This window comes from Nyctibius grandis, chromosome 3 (assembly GCF_013368605.1).
Source record: "Nyctibius grandis isolate bNycGra1 chromosome 3, bNycGra1.pri, whole genome shotgun sequence".
Classification (NCBI taxonomy): Eukaryota; Metazoa; Chordata; class Aves; order Nyctibiiformes; family Nyctibiidae; genus Nyctibius; species Nyctibius grandis.
The window spans coordinates 64,594,358-64,616,174 of record NC_090660.1 but is presented as its reverse complement, the minus strand read 5'-3'; the positions used below and the strand labels follow the sequence as shown (position 1 = coordinate 64,616,174).

General features: G+C 39.6%; 1 protein-coding gene across 1 annotated transcript in view; it reads right to left on the bottom strand.

Moving 5' to 3' along the window:
• Window positions 1-9,777: 9,777 nt before the first annotated feature.
• ASXL3 (ASXL transcriptional regulator 3) overlaps window positions 9,778-21,817 on the bottom strand; it is a 135,569-nt gene continuing 123,529 nt past the window's right edge. Inside the window, exons 11-12 of the mRNA XM_068396971.1 lie at window positions 16,013-17,966; window positions 9,778-13,449 (exon numbers count right to left, since the gene is read on the bottom strand). Coding sequence (XP_068253072.1) covers window positions 9,778-13,449; window positions 16,013-17,966 — 5,626 coding nt within the window. The remainder of the gene's footprint in view (window positions 13,450-16,012; window positions 17,967-21,817) is intronic.

Genomic DNA, 21,817 nt, shown 5'->3' with positions numbered 1-21,817 from the left:
CACAGCCATTCAGAGAGATCTGGACAGGCTGGAGAGTTGGGCGGGGAGAAATTTAATGAAATGTAACAAGGGCAAGTGTAGAGTCCTGCATCTGGGCAAGAACAATCCCATGTACCAGTACAAGTTGGGGGCAGACCTGTTGGAGACCAGTGTAGGGGAAAGGGACCTGGGGGTCCTAGTGGACAGCAGGATGACCATGAGCCAGCAATGTGCCCTTGTGGCCAAGAAGGCCAATGGCATCCTGGGGTGTATTTGAAGGGGTGTGGTTAGTAGGTCGAGAGAGGTTCTCCTCCCCCTCTACTCTGCCCTGGTGAGGCTGCATCTGGAGTATTGTGTCCAGTTCTGGGCCCCTCAGTTCAAGAAGGACAGGGAACTGCTAGAGAGAGTCCAGCGCAGAGCCACGAAGATGATTAAGGGAGTGGAACATCTCTCTTATGAGGAAAGGCTGAGGGAGCTGGGTCTCTTTAGCTTAGAGAAGAGGAGACTGAGGGGTGACCTCATTAATGTTTATAAATATGTAAAGGGCAAGTGTCATGAGGATGGAGCCAGGCTCTTCTCAGTGACATCCCTTGACAGGACAAGGGGCAATGGGTGCAAGCTGCAACACAGGAGGTTCCACTTAAATTTGAGGAAAAACTTCTTTACAGTGAGGGTGACTGAACACTGGAACAGGCTGCCCAGAGAGGTTGTGGAGTCTCCTTCTCTGGAGACATTCAAAACCCGCCTGGACGCGTTCCTGTGTGATATGGTCTAGGCAATCCTGCCCCGGCAGGGGGATTGGACTAGATGATCTTTCGAGGTCCCTTCCAATCCCTAACATTCTGTGATTCTGTGATTCTGTGATTCTTCGGTAGTCCTTAAATATAATATTTTTTTTTTAACCATATCACAATCATCAGATGCCAGAGAGAACCCCTTGTGACTGACACCTCACACATATTTCTTTCTATTCCTTCAAAGCATTATTTAATTTTCTGCCTAAGTCTCTATAAATCCTTTTTTATTAAATATTCAGGTACCACTAGCACTAGTGTACACATCATTCCTCTTTACTGTCACACAGACACCATAAAGAGCTTGATATTATTTCTCTGAAAATTTAGAAGATGCAGAATGGAGAAGGTCTGTACCTCCAGCCCAGTAATACTCTGCGAAGTCCCTTGAATCACACGGCTATTTTCACTGCCCTTTCATTGGATTTTAAAGGAACTGAAAAGACAAATTCATACTTTCCCTACTCAGATTACTTCTGTTCCAGGTAGCATGACATACTTCACTGAAATAGGTGACACTGAATGTGTTTCTAGATTACTTTTTAAACTGTTTTACACAGCGAAGAACATAAATTAGACTTGCCTGGCAATGCAAGCAAAGACTTTTAGACACAGGAAACTAAAGTAAGGCCCCGAAATTCCTATTTTAGGAAACAAAAACAAAGACCCTTAATTTGCAAAATGCTGAGCATACAGGAACTTTTTAATTTCCTAACCGGAAATATTGTAAAACACCATCAAAACAGCTATTTTTAAGAACCTAGCCATCAAGTTTGTAATGTTATATCATCAGCTAGCTGTGGATCTATTTTTCCTTAATAAATACTTAAATTTCTCTCCCAATTTAGAGCTATGAAAGGTGTTCTTAATATTCACAATCCTATACAGATGCTGAAATTTTAAAAGAATTGGCAGGATCACTTGTTCCAAAAGCATAACTAAACTTCTTTTTCACTAGTCTTATGCTGACTCTCTCCTTATCCATGCTTATTCTCCTTGACAGACTATCTGCATTGGCCACAATTTTCCTATCTGAGGACATTTATTTGGACTTGTTGAACTGTAAATGCTCACTTCCGGACAGAACCCAGGAGTATGGTCTATTCTGGCTGCTATGGGTCAGCTCCTGCTCACACTCATTAAAAAATCTGAGGCTTAGACTTTTCCACTCAATAACCTAAAGGAAATAAAAGGAAATATGTTAGGATTATTGCATTTTCACAGCTAATTTTATTATTTTACTCAAAGACTCCATACCATGCTGCACAATGCATAAGTAAATAAGTGAAGGAGGGTGAGGCACTGTGTACAAGTCTCTCCACCATCGCCCAGATATGCTCCTTTAAAAGTGAGGAATGCACACATTGGTAACAAAGATTCTGCACAATGGATGTTGGGCTGAGAGTTGCCAATCAGGGAGCATAAAAAAGTGATTTGCAAGATGGATCTGAGCAGTTGGGGAAGAATCAGAAGCAAATAAGACAGCAAGGCCTTTACAACAGGGCCCAATATTAAAAAAAAAAAAAAAGAAAAAAAAAGTATCTCCTCCTTTATATTAATATCAACAGTCAGTTATTTACTCAACATAGCAAGATTTCTTATTAATAGAAATCAATTGTCCAGTATATTCAGCTTATTTTCAGATGTATTTTTTCTGTGTGGGATTTTAACCTGTCCTCTGCACTGGTGGTACACGCATAAGGATGCTCAGACATACTGGAAGAAAGCTCTCAGCTTTTTGTTGGAAAGACATGGAGATAAGACTCTGAAGGCTGAACTAAGCTCTATGACACCAGGACAAAGAACACAGAACAGAAGGGCTTTAGAAAGGTGACCTGTACACAGAAATTCACATTTATCCAGGGTGTCATTAGCTTCCAAAAAGTACAATCCTGGAATTTTTTCCCCATGGATATGCGAAACAACTGTTGACTTTATCACTGCTGGTGGGTGAATAGGCACTTCCTAGGCTGGGAGCATGAACTTGCAGTACTTAAAAGTAAATGGCTGTCATTTAACTGAGCTATAATAAACTCCTGTCATCAGTCCCTGCTACGTATTTGTAGAGTACCAGTGTCCAGGTGTCTGAATTAGCTCAAGAAGTGTTGCTTTCTGTGTCTAGCTCAGTTTCCATAAAAAAACAGCTGTACTAATAAGTTACTCTGTCTCCACAAGCAGGTACCAGCAGGTACCAGTGCCTGTGACTCTGTTTACCTTCCTTATCATGTAAAACTGTCTCCAAGGTGGTGCTGTTCAAAGGTGTTGCTGTTTGGTGCTCCTTCAACTGCAAGCCATGTCACCCCAGAAAGGCCAGGCTTGATAACAGCACACCCTGTGCACACCAAGGAGTGATAATACCTTCGTATTTATTTGTGAAGCGCCTCGATACAAAGATCTGTGTTGCTGTCTCTCTTCATTCATGAGAGGCAAAGGAAACGGCAAGAAAAAGAAATAAAAATGCCCTGGCTCTGGCCTGGGGAATAATTTTTTCCAGTGTCTCAGTACTTCACTTCCACAGACTGCACAGCTCAGACAGTGCTTTCAAAGGCTGCCGAAGTTGCCAAGCACAGGAAAGGGTGATGTGAGCTTCAGGGCAAGATTTCTATTGAAAGCCAAGTTCCAGGACTGGGGGGGAAGGAGGGCTTGCTTTCACTGCAAGTAAAGCTCCACACTGAAGAAAGGCAAGCCCAGAAAGCTTGTGCATTCATGGTTGGTTTCCTCCGTGCTCTGTGCTTTTGCTGAGGGACAGGAAAGCCGAAGAGTGCAAGACCACAGCAGTGTGTTTTCTCCTGATGCCATCTGCCGGCTGAACCTCCAGCCTAAGGCTGGGCTGGCCTCAGGAGAGCACACAGGCCTAAGGGAAGTGACAAGGCCTAACTTACTAATACTTACAAGGTCCTTAGCACACCACCACAGAAAAGCCAAATGTTTATTTTTTAAGATCGAACAAAAATGTGCAGAAATATTTTACAGGTTTTAAAAAGAAAAAAGGAAAAAGGACAAAAGTGAATATTTAGCTAGCACAGGTTTAAGAAATTGATTTGCATTTCATTGCGTAGATGGAAAATTGTGAAATTAGCTTGAATAGCCATTGCTGTCAGAAGCAGAGCTAGTCCCTCATTTTGTACAGCCCCATGCAAAGACAAATATCTAAGCAGAACTTAACAAGTTAAATAATCTGCATGATAGTAATAGCTGAGGGAGTTTGCCAGGTGGGTATTGGATATGAAAAAAAGGTCATTGGATTATCAACTACATAGGGTGGCATAGTCTTCTTTCTGGATTTGGCCAGATTTTGGCAGAAGGGGCTGCCATTCACTGCTAACAAGACCCTCAGATGGTACCACAGATGACAGGAGGCTGGGCAAAAGATGGTGTTCAAGAAGCGCTGTTCTGGTATTTCAGAGCAGGTCTATGAAAAAGCTATTTGTTGCCCACCCTCTTAACGCTTTCACCCTAAAAGCTCTCTTTGCAGGGTAAAATGCTGAAAACTTTTTTAAAATTTATTTTTCATATGATGGCTACTGAATTTCCATTTCAGGAAGGTCTTCCAGACTTCAGACGATAACTGGTTTGAGGAACACAACTTGGACTGGTAGCCTTTCATATACTATGGACATTTAATTTCTTCTGCTGTGGGGATGAGAAATGATGGAGATGTATGCCTGGATGCGGAGCTGTCATTCAGGACAGGGTTGCAGACGGAGGCAAAGTACTAAAATACACCCGGCATTAACTACCCAAAGCAACATAATCACTTTCATCCACAAACTATTCTACTTACGACAACTTAATATACAACACCTAGTTTTATTTTACTAGTATAAGATGATTAATACTTGAGTTACATCAGAAGTCATTCAGACTATGTCTTACATCATCATCATTTAAAAATCCTTTACAAAGGACCGATTTTTCTCTCATGTTTCTATTTCACCAACCTGTACATACAATGGATGCGCACAAGCAGGATCTCCTGCCTAAGGCACTGAACAAAAAATAAATAAACAAATGACAAATATTATTTTACCTCTTTATTTCTTTTCAGAATATTTTAATATTGAAGCCCAAAGTGTTATTTTCAAGGGATAGGGAAGGGGAAAAGGAAAGGGAAAAGAGAGAACTTATGAAAACAAATGATTTAATTTATGGTTTTGTGAATGGTCATTTCTGTAGGCAACAAAACTTTGATTTCTTTAAAAAAAAATAAAACAAACAGCACCATTAAAGAAAGCATGATCCCTGAATTCTAAACAAAAGACTGTCTTGAAACAAAAAAATTGCTAAAATGCTTGTTTCACCCAGTCACGTCTGGTGGGGTAACAAAGCGAAGCATAACAGCATTCAACTGTAGCAATCCCGCTGAAACCAACTACGCCCCCTTCTGAAGATTCAGAGAACCACTTTCCGAGCTTGTCCTGTGGGAGTAATATTTTCTTTGGTAGAGGACTGAAGGAGGGTATTTACTTCACTGAATGTGGATAGAAAAAATATCTATGCACGTTAGGGATCTCCCCAATAAATTTGTATTTCTCATGCATGTTAGGTATGAGCAGATTTCACATTGCTGTTATACTGCAGGAGTAATACTGCCCTATAAAGGCATAGAATGGCTAATGTCGAACAGATGTAAACATTCAGAATACTGACAAAAAAAAAATACATACACACAAAAACCCCTGTACTGAAAATGTGAATCGAGTTAAGTTTCCGTAAAGCAGAAAAAATATTTTACAGCAATACAAGAGAATTATGGCAACAAAGTAAAGCACTTTTCTTGTAACATTCATGAACAGTACAAATACAACAAAGTTATTCTACGGACTAAATTATTCTTTAACTATCAAATATAGTACAAAGCGAAATATTATGTGCTATAAAAGAAGCAGCTCCTTAAATTAGACTAAAAAATGCTTTTTTTTTTTTTCCATTGGTTTTACAGTGACAAAGCATGATGACCGAAGACAACAGGATTTCATAGCTTCAGAAACATTTAGCTACACAGGTCCATGATAAATTCACTGAATATTTTGTTGCTTCCCTTGCAGAGTTCTGCAGAGCCACAGGAGACGAACCGCTGGGCTGCTGCCAGGAGACTGCAGAAGTCATTCAGTGTTCAGAGCAGGGCCGTCCACGTGTGTCAGCTAAAATGATCCCTTTTGGTGACACTTCTCAGCTCATCTTGAGTGTTCATCCTGGTACTTCACCACACCTTGGAGAAACTGCTAAACCAGAGGCTACAATAACGATTCTGAAATTGTGCGTGTGTTTATAAGGGGAAGGGGGTGCAGCATAAGGTAATTTTACTTCAGAAATTGCATTATAAAGCACCATATGCACCAGCTTAAAAACTGTGCAAGGAACTGCAGGGCCCTGAAAAACCATCTGCACGTTCTGTAGCTTACCCTGACAACATGCACCACCCTCAAGAAGAAAGTCTATAGTACAGAGAATATACCTTTTGCTTTATGGCTCAACCTTGATTTTTGTCTTTTAAACGCTACTTCATGTACTAGACCTCAGCAGATCAATAAAATATAAACAGGGAGCATCCAGTTCACCATTTCTTAATTATTTTTTTAAACATTATTTCAAAGGGGATTTCTGCTTGGAAAATTATTTCAGAACAGGAACACACAAACACACACACTGCAAATGCCCTAACATTATCTGCATATCTCACAGGTATGCAATTAAAACAATAAAGAGGGAGGAAAGAAAAAAAGAGCGTTTCTCCCTCTCACCCAAAAGTGCTGCTCCAGGGGGTAGGACTGGGGGAACAATTTTGAAGATTTAAAAAAAAAATGGTAAATTATACATGCTGGACATTGGGACACATATGTACGTACACGCAAACATAGAGCAGTGTGTTCTTAAGCAATTCTTTCACCACTTTTCAGTGCATAAACTATTAACACCCAACGGTGCAAACTGCATGGTCATTAGAAAACACAATGACAGTGGGCCTGAAACCTGGATGATTAAACAAAAAAAGAAGGCATTCGAAATTAACCTCTAAATGTGGTTGTGTTCTTAATGAAGACCAAGGGTCACTCTTCCCCAAGCATTTGTATGATACCAGAATCCAAGTAACGTTTTCTGTCACACTAGGATTCAGTCAGGCTCCTATATCACTGCAGTTGCTTTTGAGTATTTTAATACCCTAAAACTATAATCTGTAACAACACTTCACGATTGTTGCTAACTAATTGGGAATTTATTCCTGGTGCAACTCCAGTGACTCAAGAATGAATGGAGTGGAACTGCACTATGGAAGAGTTTGGTCGGCTGTGTAACACCACATAGCACCATCCAGTCTAATGCCATTTTAAATAACATTTTATCATGACCTCACACATGCAAGTTGCAATCCTGATACAAAAATGACAATATGACATGAATGAGTTACCTACCACATTAGTCAGACTCTTATCCGTTGAACAAAGTAAAACTATTTTGTGGCTGGAATTTATTTCTGTATCATGTCAGTCAATACGAGAAGTATTTAAAGATGCAAATACAAACATATATTGACTTATGTGCTGTAGACAGGAAAACCTGAGCTAGAAATAAGGATTCCCAGCAGGCTTATATAAACATAGGTTATTAGACATCTAAGACTGGTTGTTCTCTTTATTTTAAACAGAAGTATCCTACCTCTACCAAGTATAAATACAATGCAATAAAATTCCGATACAAAGGCTCCTCAAATATTAATTTGATATGCATTAACTGACTACACTCATGCTTACTCATGAGTATTTTCCCAGTGACTGTTTTGCCAGCAGCTGGCATAGCACTGGATACTAATTTTCATGTGGTTACTTTTAGGTTTTTGCTTGGCTGGCTTATTTTCCTACCAGAAGACCTGGAAGTGCTGAGAAGCCGTTTCTTAACTCACATGTCATATTAAGGAGCACTTTTGTATAGAAAAAATATATTATTGTATCAGCAACAAATTCGTTAGTGTAATTATAAATGGCCTTTGTACGACACAGTGTCAAAAATAATATTGATATGTTGCTAATTACAATAAATGAGAACATCAAGGTGCACCATAGAGCTTCCTATGACAGGAATGTATGTTGTAGATATTCCAGCTTACTTTTAAGACAATAAATGGCATTTATTGTGTTTGTGAAAATGGTCCCACAAGAAAATAAATGTGGTTCCTCCATGCAGTAGAACCTCACTAATATGCACCCATGTCAGAGAGACCAGTTACAGCTTATGAATAAGTATGCAAAGGAAGATCATATTAAAAAAGTATAGTGTAAAATGTAGTATATTTCTTATTTCCTAAATGGAGTTCTATCATTCACATTAATATTTCAGAATGCAACAGTAAATCCATCATGAAATCCAAGCAGTATTACATCTCACACATTCTTACTACATCGCTCTCTGAAAATTGTGAAAGGAAAATCCGTTTTCTTGAGCAGACTGTAAGGTCTTTGGATTAGTGAGGTTCTACTGTAATGGTAAAAATAACATTTCTCTCTGATGCTGACATTTGGGCAGACCCAACCACATATTGGCAGATGGATGACTTGCACTTCACATTTTGTGTTCTTGAAGTGGGAGTAAAAAAACCCAAGGTATTTTCATCTCCCCAGCAACTGCATGTGCTCTATCCCTTTATAATATTTTCCTTTTAGGTGAATAGGGCCCCAAAATTATTGTTTTTCTTCTCTGCTGTTACAGTGGCTAGCGCATCTGGAATGCAGCTATAGTCCTAAATGTAAATACAGTACTGGATAAATACTGAAGGTTACTTTAAAGATGCAGTATCCCTTTTAAAAATGCCTTTTTTGCATCCAAATTTCTAAAAGGTAGAGTAACAGGTCTGAATTCCTCTGAGAAAAAAACTGTTTTAAGTAATTCTAAGAATTACTTTAAATGGTAAAACTCTGAGATGTTATTTAAATAGAGTAACTCACATAAGAGGAAAAATAACTGATAATCTAATATTCCACCAATAGCAACTAGAATCTTTCCTTATTCATTCATCATAAGAACACATCATTTTTAGGCCACGGAAATGCTAAAACATCCAGAACCTATTACATAAGTCTGACCCTATATATATATATATATAGATACATATATATATTTGGGACTGACAAACCAAGTGGACAGATTAGAGAGATAAATACAAATAAAGAATATTTGAGTGAGAAATGGGAAGAGAAAACAGGTTTCTAATCCCCAGTAGAGAAGGTACTTTCTCCAGCCTCTACTGAAGCCAATGATTCCAGTGTTGGTCCCGCTAACCCATTGCATATACAAATTTTTGTCAAGGAATCAACAAGTAGAGATGATGACTAAGGTTTGAGTTCCATAGTCCCTGGCAGGCATGTAAGCAAAGTCCTCTAACAATCTAAATTCCTCTTTTTTTTTCTTTTTTTTCTAGGTGAAGTGACTATATTTTAGCTCTAGATAGTGAAAGTCAATTGAAGAAAACAACCCGATGAGCAGAAAAACTGCAAATCGACTTAGAAGCTACAACGGCTGATACCCCGCACTTTGCCACCACCCCACTCAAAACAGTCGCTATTCAGTGTGTTATTCATTCTGCATAGTTACTCCACTTCTTGCAGAGTTATTCTTCCACTGATCTTTAACCTGCAGCTTGTATCAACTATCAAAAAGTGGAGAAAAAATGTGCTGCACTTTGTGCAAATAAATAGAAGCTACGGATGACATGCATTAATGCCTTTTTTTTTTTCTTTAGCACAGCAAGAGAGCTCATAGAAGCTTCAGTAATAAGGCTCTTTTTTTTTTTTTAAACTACTTCTACAGGTTTCCTCTTCTTCCCAGAAAATGGCACTCAGGCAGGAATAATTAAATTCTGAAAGCACCATGTGGAAGGAAAAAAAAAACAGTTAAAAAAAAATCAATCAACTAATTGCAAACCATTAGTGGCCTAAACTGTTCCAATTTCTCCATTCCTTTGTCCCACTTTCCCACGCTGATAAGGGATACTGCTTCTTTGATTCAGTTCCTACCGTACAACCAGACAAGCTACACACAGTTTGGAAGGCCCTATGCAGTCATCATGACAGAAGGCTCCGCAGCCTTTGCACACGATCATGGCTTTCAGCCTGCAAGAGCATTTCAGTTCCAGCTCATCGGCATTGCTACTGTCAGCAAATTTCTGAACCGGGATCTGCGCGTTCTGGTTAGACAGGCCTGTGGCAGCGTTTGAGCCACTTCCTAAAATCCCAATCGATTTCTCAATTGCAGATGCTGCCCTTTTGAAGCTTGTGCTACCGAAGTGTATTGTCGGATAATTTCCACAGAGCTGCTGCTGCTGCTGCTGTGGGTGCTGCATCTGTATTTTCTGAGCAGCAAGTTGGGTAAAAGGCTTCTGTGGCTCAGAAAGTAAATACGAAGAGAAATCTGCATTTTTTAATGCAAACGCTTTTAACTGTTCTTTCACTTCGTTCTGATCATAGGAAGCTTGTTTCATGCCCAGTTCGCAGCTGCTGCTTAAACCTTCCTCGAAAGAAACAGGTTCAGATTTTATATTGCTACAGATGCTTGCTGGCTGAGGCCAACTAAGTCTTTTAGTGGTTTCCATAGTAACTGTCGGTTGTTTTTGATCAGAGGGGACTTCTGCATTTGGGTGAGGAGGGGGAGGAGGTGGCAAGGGCGGAGGGGGAGGAGGGGGATGCACTAACATTTTACTCTGCAGAGTTTGAGAGGCACTGGCAATGTCATCACCTTCCTTAATCTGAATATTAGGGGAAAACACACTTCCTAGCCTCAGCTGGTGAGCTGCTGTAGAAATATTCACATCTCCCAAGCCCTTCTGTTCCAGGTGTCTGCTAAAAGCAAACGCGTTGCAGCCAGGTGGGCCTTTTGAAGCAGTTTGCAACAAAGCTGCTGTAGGAATGGGGCCTCTTGCAGCCATGGACATTTGGTAAAAATGCTGTCTGTGTGAGGTACTAGCTTCTGCATGAAAGCTGCCATTTTTATCAATGTGAAATAAGCTCTGCTGGAAACTGCAGGAAGGCAACGGCCTCTTCTGCTGCTTGATCTCAGGGCTGTGAGCAATTCGGCTCTGAATGGCATGTTTGTTCAGCCACTCCTGCTTAAATGGCTGACCATGCCCTAGCTGGTTCATGCTGGAACTAATTACACAAGGAGCCACTTTAACATCTGTGTCCATTGACACCTTCCCAGGCTCACATTTAATTTGAGCATGTTCCCCTACAGTCCTGGCCATCCTCTTTTTCGGATGGTTTTCACGCTTTCTGATTTGTAGCGGGGCTATGCTGCCTGCTGCAAATCCTTTACCATCTGGATTAGGAGAGTTGGAAGGATGTTCAACAATATTTCTCTCGGACACTGCTGTTTTACATACTGAGGTAGTTTGCAAAGGCAAGGGAAGCCTGTTAATTTCTAGTTTGGCTCCTGATCTGGGCTGCGGCAGCACTTTCTCTAAAGGCAGATTGCCTTGCAGCAACTGTGTCACTAAAGGATTGTTGGCCTCCACTGATGACAAGCGACAGCTAGAGCCGCTGGCACTGGTAACTCTCTTTAGGGTTTCTGTTGTCAGGGACAGGGAGTCTTCCATGGAGTCCGCGATGGATGTCTTGGAGGTCTGCGGCGGCTGTGCACTTGTGGCTATTTCTGCAGTCTGGGCAGGCATTTCAGGTCCTGTAAAATCCTCGGTGTCCATCCTGAAGCACTTGTCAGGCTCATTAGTTTCCGATTTAACAGGAACAGCAATGCTCGTCAAAAGGCTCCTGGATTGCAGTTCTGACATTTGTGTGTAACTGGAAGGTTCCGTTTTGACATTTTTAAAGCAGTTTTGCTCTGCATATTCCTTATGCTTACCAGAGTTAAGATGGCTGACCGCTGGCTGGTCTGTACTCATTGCCTCTTCATCATGCCAACAAATTCTATTGTTAGTGTTATACTGATTGGCACAGGCAGCATCTGCTTCATTTTTAAATGCTGAAGGACCTCTTAATTGCTCAGCAAAACCTTGGCTGGGAGTAACCACCTCAATTAATTTATCTTGAGGAGCAAGAGGCACTTCTCGAAGACTTGAACAACCTGCCTGCAAGTTCTTGCTGTCTTGCTTTGCTGTAACGGTGATAAAGCTGGAACTGTTCTCAAGGCTTTCATTAGAGACCACTTCAGGCCTGCTTATGACAGACACCTGAGGACAGGCTATACTTTGTAAGGCAGCTTCTGTCCTTACAGGTCTGCTCTGCAGGTCAATGCTGTTGTCTGCATTTTCAATAGAAGAAGAAAGTGACAGACTGGAATTCAGATTTGTAGTGTGGTCAACAATGACTTTGCAAGGTATAGACCTATTCATGGCAGTTTGTGTAAAGCTCACTGGCTGAGATTTACCAGAGAGATCCATTCGGTTTCGTGCTCCAGGGCTTTTTTCTAAGAGATCAGCATTTAATTTAGTAGCATTATCGTAAGAGCTTATTGTCACCATGTTACCGGTAAACATTGAAATGGGTGGCCTTGCAGCAGAATCTGCTACTGCAAGGGCCTCACTGCAACTTAAAGCTGACCTAACGGTAGTGTGAATGGAGAGAGTGCTTTGCTCGTTACACCCAGTTATGGCTATCTTATCAGAGGAAAATCTGTTGGTAGCCCCCACTGGAGGAATCAGTACAGAACTACCAGAGAGATGATTTGGCAAATTATTTGCAATAGATGAAGCTGGCACAGTGGCATAATGACTGGAGACTGCGTTACTCGCATTGCTACTTGGTATCGGCAACCTTTTGTCATCGATGGCATTTGATAAGACCGTATTGTCTATGGAGACGGGTACGTTACTGTTATCAGTACCTTTTTGTCCAATGGTTATGCATGGAGTATCAGACCCTTGGATGGTTTTCAGCATATTTATATTACGAACTGATACTGCTGTGTTTGCACTGTCAACAGACATTAAAACAGAGGATTTATCAACAGAACTTGCAAAAGAAAGTTCTTTAATTGCTCCAGACATAGCAGTGCTGCAAACAGACACAGAGACTGAACTTTTATTATAAAGCACTGGCACACTGTTACTTTCAGTAGAGGTAGATGAAATAATTTTCTCACACAATTGTGGCATAGGTATATTTTCATCAGAGCTGTGCACAGACATCTCAGTAGCAGTTTCTGGTAATGTAGCTGTGTTAAGTGACTGCTGCAATAAAGTTGTAGTCTCACGGTGATGAGCAGACTTGTTGCTAGGGGACCTGCAGTTAGGATTAACTATAATGACACCGGTAGAACCTTCAATTTTTGTGTCAGTAGAAGCTGGTATCTCCAGAGATGAGGTACTTTCCTTTGAGCAGAACTGTGACTTTGATTCTTTATTAGTCTGGAGTAAATGAGCTCTAGCTTGATGCTTTGCAAATAGCTTGGCCTTTGTTTGCTCCTTGATGTGTGCCAGTGTTCTTGTCTTCCCACCTTCGCATGGGGTCCCCATTGCTCCAGAGACTATGCTCGCAGCTGCTGCCACGGCTGCTGCAGCTGCAGCTTCTCTTTGGGCTCTTGCTTGCTGAGCTCTTGCTTTGATATCTGCAAGAGTTCTAGCCCCAGTGTTTCTCCCACTGCTGACCGATGTACTTGGGGAAACTCGAGGATCTGGTTTAGAAACAGGTTGGCTCTTGATGATAAAAGGTGGTCCAATTTTTGAAAGCTGAATCTAAAGGAAGAAAAAAACCAGTAAGTTTAATGAGATCATCGACTCGCTAAAATCACCAGCTGTCTCTTGAAGGGTCAGAGAGAGGTAATGAAGGGAATTACTGTTCCGTGCAGCTGGACAGAAAAATGCTAAAAATTAATGATATTTACACTTCAGTATTTTATCATCCTCCAGCATGAATAACTGACACCTTTATTAGCCTACTCACATTGATCCTCTGACAGGAAGAAAGATTGAACTGGATGACAACATGATGCTTATCTGATACAACTTGTCAGACCTGTTTTACATGCAGTGTATCTAACCGAGAAGATCAACAAGCCTAGTGCAGCGATACTGGCGAAGAGCCTACAGCTAAGCACCTTCTGCAAAGGTGTGAAAAAATAACGATCATGTTGTGCTTTAGGAACAGCCTTTCGCTTATATAGCAGACAACAAATCTTGCCTTTACATAGGATGTAGCAGTGTCTCCACTGAGCCTGTTTTTCATGTTACACCACAGAGTACTTTAGAGTAGTGGTATAAAAGAAGTGAATCACCAAAGGATACGCCTTTCCCCTTCTTGTTCGCAATTTTAAGAGTATGTCCCTGGGATACCTCCTACACTACTGCATTTCAAACATGAAATCCTCAAACCTACAAATATTAAAAATGCAAATATTAAAGTTTTAAATACCTAAGACTTTAAGCAAAATAATAACCTGTAAAATCACTGGGATTATTAGTACGTTTCCAATTAGGCACATCTGTTTTCAGGATTAGAGATTAAGAGTCCTGGGACCACTTTATAACTCATACACTCTCTCAGAATACCCAAGGTTGGCAAAAAAAAAACATTTCAATTTCTTAAAAAGGGACATATGTTTACCGGCTGTCCACAGTAGTAGGACTTAGTGGTTAATGCTGTGACTTATCTTCTGAAAGGAACTGAGAAGGAAACTAGGTAGTATTTGTAGAAAAAGTAATCATAAGGTATGACGGGAAGTGAGAGCTGTATCGCAGAATAATTTAGAACTGGGGTTCTTCTTCCTCTTTAAATTACAAAGGATAGGGGTTTGTTGGTGAGACGACCCAAGAGCCAAATATTTGTTACACAAAAAACATACTAGAATTGATTGTCCAAAATTATTTTTCAAAATGCTTGCCAATTTTTCAGCATTCTCATTTGTTAGATGGAGGCTTCAGGGAGACTCAGTTCTTAAGACTGTGCAAGACTGACAGCATCTGATTTTCCATAAGAGATCAGCAGAAATCAATATTAAGATGGTATTGTAATATATAACCATTTATACAACCATACAGCTCTATGCTGGTCTGGAGGGCTGGAATACTTCACTTTTCCTAGCAGTTAAATTTTTGGCTTATAAGTAAACACTCATGGCCTACTACTGCGAGGCTTTAACATTTACATGAACATACATGAACTGCTAAAGCTCTAAGTGCTTGATTATTTTTATTATATAGTCATGACCGTTTTTATTCCCTAGTGATCTATTTTCTTTTGTGCTAGAGAGTGATTAGAATTTATTAGGCTAGATAGAGACCTTCCAAATATGAAAGAATATCACTAAACTAAGAATGGGCTAACTTCCAATTGCATCACTGCTCATAAAAATAAGTTAGTTGAAATATGCTGCCACACTAGTTATTAAAACAGTTAGCCTGTTTGCCCTCCTGGCCATATTAACAATGTTCAGTGATTGCAGTAGTTAAAAATAAATGCAGAAAAGGGCATTTTTGAATAATCAGGAACTAGTATTGCAAAGTCAATGGCTTAAGTTCAGCAAATTGGATCTAAAACTTGGCTGATGCCATCATGTACAAAATCAAAAGGGTCAAAATGCTGAGCCTATATATAACTAAATCTATAGATCCTTCTGTTAGAAAAAAAAACTTTGAACTGGAATTTACTTTCTTACATAGCAGAATGATATACATAAAAGTGTTTGCTTAGTTGTTGTATCTTTTTTACCTTTTGCTTTGCCATTAACAAAGATATCTATACATATATCAATTAGACACTTCCCCCTTATAGCCAGGTCTCCATTTCCAATTAATTCTACAGAGAAATCTTGTACTTCAGCCTACCCCAAGCCCTGGGCTTGCAAAGGGATCTCCAACTATTCTGACTCTAGGTTCTCTTGCTGGATTAAGGCACTGTTTGTTTTTCTTAGTATTGGTTACGGTAACATTTATTATTCATGCTTGCTGGAGAAGTCATCCGCAGGAGAACAAGCAGATAATACAGTTAGGCAATTAGAAGAACTAGTAGCACTGTGTAAATGATGGGGAAGCTTTTGAATTAGATTAAGCCATAGATCCTAGAAAGCTTTCCCTCACACAAAAGCAATTTTGTAGCAAAGACCCTGACTGAGCAACTATAGGTATATTTATATCAGAAGTAATTTGGCATGGTAGGAATGTAATAGTAAAGCAAAACCATCAGTTTTAACACCCCTCACAGCTCCACAAAAAATACACCATGCAGTGTCTGCATGCAGTCAGTAGGAGGGAGATAATAAACCTTTAGTTCCCAAGTCAGCTTGTTTATTCATTACTTTACCTTAAGGGGTGGAACTCGGGGTTCTTCTCTGGGTGGCTGATCTTTATCAGATGAACTCGTTGATGAAGCACTACGGTTAGGCTGATCATCATCTATTCTAGCTCTCTTCTCTTTGCAGATTCCAAAATTGTGCTGTTCTGCTGTTTTCCTCTTTGGGATCTCTGGGTCTCTACTTTCATTCCTCACTTCAGGTGATTTTGTGGGTTCTAATGACTTGGAAGAATGTGAACTCTCTAGACGGCTTTGGGTGCTGCCTGTTAGCTTGTGAGATTTACTTCTGCACACTTCGGAGAATGTAGCTTTCTCTAGAGATGAGGTATATAGTTTATCATGTGGCTTTGATGGAAGCAATTCGATATTTTTGCCAACTGATCCTTCTGATAAGACAGCTACCTCTGATGGCAAGAGTGTACCTTTCTTGTCACTTCTTTGCTGAACACTGTGATTTTTAATTTTGATCACCTCTGGAGGAGAGTGTTCTGGGATGGATGCAATGTAGGATTTCTCAATTTCAGAATGTGACTTACATGGCTGATGACTGAGGTTTTTGCTTTGGGCCTCTTCCAATACTGAAGTATCAGGTATAATTGTTAGTGGACCGACTTTCATACTTTCAGGGGCACTCTGGAGTTGCTTTGGCTGAACAACAAGATTCTCTTCTTGAGTCACCTTAGGAATGGCAGAGCTTTCATCTTTCAAAGTGGGAAGAGAGTCCTCCAGCAAACATGGTGATTTCCTTTGTTGCAGAATAAGTCTTTCATTGCTTGAGGAATTAGAAACTGGAGATGTCTCTGATGGAAGAGGCAAACTATTTGCCATGGATGTTTCAGAAGTTAGAAGAACAGAAGATACTGAAGAAGTTTCTGATGTTAAAGGCAAATCAGACATTGGAGATGTTTCTGATGTTAAAGGTAAATTAGAAGCTGGTGATGCCTCTGATGTTAAAGGTAAGTTTGACATCAGAGATGCTTCTGATGTTACAGGTGAGGTGGACATTGGAGAGATTTCTGACATTACAGGTGTGTGCGAGTTTTCATCACTGGCCTTTGGCTGAATATCAGCTTCAATGTTTTCAGTACTGGACACTTCAGATGAGCAAGCTGTTTCAAGAGATGCTGGAGTACAGGGTTCCTCTGAAGTTGACTGAGTGTCTCCTCCAGGAGAGGCAATACAAACACACAGTCCTTCTGGACTTCCAGAGGAAAAGGAAGTTTCAGAAATACAAGCATTCTCAGACAACTGTTCCTCAGGGTCACTTTGAAGCTCCATATCCACCGCAATGCCTCCACCAGTGAACAACGAGCCTTCCAGAGCAGCATTTTGCATTTCTGGTGCAATTAGCTCTTTTGCAGACTCAGAATCCTTCTCTGCTGTATCACTGACAGAGCGTGTGGATGAAGCTGATTGTGCTGGCGATACGCAATCCTCCAGCTGATCTATCACAACTGACATCTCCTCCTGAGGGCATTCTGACTTCAACTCCACTTTAATTTCAATGTGAGATACAGTATCAGTTACATCATTCATCATGACACAGGACTCAGCACTGTCTGCAAGCTGTGCTGCCTCTGTTTCTTCATTTGTGCCAGCTGGACTTACTGACTCCTCAGAAAACTCATGTTCTGTTTTATGGTTCTCCTCTTGGCATTCACAAATACTTGTCTCAACCTCTTCAGCAATCTCCTCCTGAATCACTGATTCTTCAGGTATCAGTATATCCTCTGAGTCTGCTGTTAGATCCTTGACAGGGACCTGTTCCATACTACAAAGAGATGGACAATAATCTCTCTCTGCTAAAGGTTGAATTTTAGCGCCTTTCTCTTCTTGGTCCTCAAAGGTTGCTTGCTTAGAAGGACCAGGTGTGCCAGAAGATCCACACAAAGATTTGCTTTCATCTTCATCATTATTCTGCACTGCAGTGAGTTTCATTGATTCCTCTCTTGACATTCCCAATCTAAATAAAACCACACAAATTAAAAAGGTCTTTTCATCACAGACATGACAAAGGAATAGGATTGTCTTTCTCGTCCACATCTTTTATTTACAAAAAGGACATATTTCCAGTTAAAAAGAGTGGTTTGGTTAAGTGGTGGCTGACTAACTCATATATGGTTTTACATATTTTGGAAACTTAACTAATCAGATTTTCTTATCAGTGTTAAAAAACTTATATTTTTAAAATAAGTAATCTATTATTCATTATTTAACTATCTGGCACTTCAATGAAACAAAAAAGCAAGCTACACAGATTCACCACTACTCATATTCTGTTTAAATCCCTTTTTTCCTCCTACACCTGCATTTAGGGTCAACACAGCCAGCAATATGGCTTAAATGCTGCACTTTAAAGAAAAAGCTGCACCTAAAACTAATAAGGCAAAGCATGTGCTTCAGTTTTGTAATTTGACAGTTATTTCAAATTTATGATGAAAATCAAAATAACTCCACTTTAGCTTCATTTTACAACTCAAGAGTCAATTATAAAGATCTCAGTTGACAGCTTGTGTGGTTTTGCTCCATTCTTTCAGCAAACTAAATACTTCATTTAAGATGAAAACTATTTCTAAATGAACAGATCTATGTATATACCATTCATTCAATTTCACTATAATTAAAAAGAAGTTTAACATTCTTAAGGAGCTAAAAAGACACATATTTACAATGTATGCATTCATTTTCAGGGATGAAGTGCAAAGAAACCATTCCTACATATACTTGTCTTCTGAAGATTTTCTTATCTTTGGTCCTGAAAATATTAGTTCAAAAAAGTTTTATTACTTCAACAGAATTAAAAAAACTCACAACAAACCAAACCAAACCAAAAGCCAAGGGCTGAAAAAAAAAGGTTATTTTAAAAAACATAGTGCTCTGACATCCTCATTTCCTTCTAAGGACAGTGGGAGTACAGGTGTTCAGCACCTTTAGTAAGATTTTCCAAGCAGACTTTCTGTCTCAGCAATTCCATAACAGTAGAAAACACACAAAAGCTTAGTTGGAAGCGTTAAAAGAAATTTCATGGTCTTAAGGATCTTCTACGCTAACTAATAGAAGTTTGATCTCTGTTCTCATTTTAATCAGAAAACAAAGAATAATGTGGAAATAAGTGAGCATAAAAGACATTCAGAAATTATGGAAGCAAGATAACTTGTCAATGTGAAGCCAGAGGATACGGAGATCACAAAGGCCCATGTCTATGGAAGTACAGAAACATGTAAAAAAACCAAAATCTGTGGTTGTGCATTTTAAAAATACTGAACAGATGCATTACAGTAGTAGCTGTAAACACACAAAAAAATAAAACAGTCTGGAACTGGTACCCTAAAAAGCACTCTCAGGATGATTACTAATACGGCCTACTACTAGTCACATAATATGCACAAAGTGTCCCTCTGCCATCAATACGCTGAGGAAGGATCCTCTAGAGAGCAATTCAGAACAGTAAACTTACACGTCCAACATTGAATGCATTTCAGAAGATGTGTCTTTCTTCAATATAGACTATAGGTTGCCTACATAGTCTAAGTTTAGGTGAGTAAAGTTTAGTTTACCTAGGTTTAGGTGAGTTCCTTCCTTCCTCTAAAATTCCTTGTATAAACAAGAAAAAGTTATCTCAGGAAAATGAGGAGGGGAAAGAAATCCACTGCATTACTGAAAACTGAATCAGTGGTCTATTTTCTCTAGCTGGCTTACATCACGAAAAGATATTGCCTGATAGTTATCTTCAGGGAATGAAAATCGGCAAAGGAATGAAGGACAAGATAAAGGTGAATGCAATTGTCACATGGACACTACACAAATACATGTATTCTAGTAACACACTGCAGAGGAAGAAGTGTAAGAAAAATAAATTAATATAGGATTAAGGCCAGCAGAACATGTACTGAATCTTAATCGGGTTTTTTTTTCAGTATTGAAAATACTACTATCTTTAAGAAGATACTGCAGTGAAGAAAAAGGCTTTCAAAAGGAGAAGGCTCAAGATCAGCATGTTTAAGGCAATCTCAGATTGCAAGATAAACAGCTGATGTCTTCTTTCTTAGAGAAAAAGACACCCAAAGTTTGCAAAACAGCACAAAAATATGAGGACAGCAGTAAACAGCCATCAGTGAAAGTGCTAAGGACAAGATTCAACCTATAAAGAAGGGCAGTCAGTCATCACACAAAAAACTCCAAACAGCTACTCAAGAATATGCTGATATTCTAGTGCTGTGATAAGTAGTACCAGGGAAAAAAAACCACAAAAAACTAATGAAGGATTAAATCAGCAATAAAATTTAGAGGAGGTGTAGCCAAAATTAAAGCTTTGATTTAGTAAGATGGCAGTACTATCCTGACATGTAACTCTCTCAAGAGTGGGAAAAGAAATAATATATTGAGAGAATAGAGTATAACCCTTGCAATCCTGGGTCAACAAGCCAGAAGAACGTGGATTTCTGGCAACATGCATCAGCTGATCCTAGATAAATGACCGCAGAATGAAGTTTTTGCTTTTTAAAGAAAGTCACAGAGAGGAAAAATGAACAAACATGAGTAAGTGAAAAGAGAAGATAAATAGATGGAAGTAAACTACAACTGACAATCCTATGATAAACAGCCTGGGTAGAGTTAACAGCAAACACAAGAAACATAATGTGTAGAGCCAACATGGAAGAAGCACTCTAAAACCTTTAAATGCCATGAACTGGGGAGTGTGTAAAAATGTTTACAAAGATTCTGCATCTATTAATGGTCCTTCTTTAAGTATAAGGTGAAACCTGAATTTACTTATGGAATATTAAAAGATCAGATTAGCTGAAGTCAGAGCACAAATACCGCATTGACTGTAGAGTGAGCAAGTTAGACTGCAAGAGATCCATTTTGCAGACAGTGCAAGTGAGAAATAGCTCAGAAAGCTTTCAAAATCTGCTACTTCAGTTGAACCAACATAGCTGAAAAGAGACAAAGCCCAATCATACTCAAAGCAAGTTTAAAAACCAAAGGCAAAAAAGGTGAGAGAACTTATGCAAGGTGTTAACTATAGCAAAAGCTACCATTCAGTCAGTAAATAATGAGAAAAAGTACTCAAATCTGGACAGGCAGCAAAGAAGTAGGATCTGCCTACATAACAGCCAGGAAGAAGAATGCAAGTGAAACAACGCAAGCTGTGGAAAGGTCAGGGGGGACCAGATTCAATACTGTAGTCAAAATGGAAATGATGAGCAATGTGACATTTTGCATAACAATGGTGATGTCAGGAACCTATCAACCCAAATGACATGTATCACTGCAGACTGAGTAATTATCTGCCAACCATTATAGTGTCCAGCATTCAGCTAGCACGGCAGGACTGCTGGCTCTGTAAAATTATGAGTATCATTCTCTGTGCATGTGACAGTCATTTGTGACTGAGGAACAGGCTTCAGCTAGAGAGAGGTACTCATGCTTTGCTGTTACTAAACTTGTGAAAGGCCCTATGCCAATACTTTACATAGCCCTTTCCGTCATGAAAGGTTGGTAACTGACTCTTCTCTTGACATGCATAATGAAAAGCCACTATGTTAGTTATCTAAAAACCTAATTAATATTTTTTGATTCTAAAGGGATCAACACCTGGACTACATTGAGGTCTCAAAGCTGTTAAGTAAGAAATTAAACACTTGACAATAAGAAAGTCTGCCATATTAAGACCCTAGAATTTCCATTATATGTAAAGTGGGAGAAAGCACCTAGAAAGGATGTGCAAAATAAAATATTAAAATGGATCTGTCCATTTGCTGCCTTGTTTTCATTACATTTCCCAGTGGTCCAAGGCAGTGGATTGTGCAA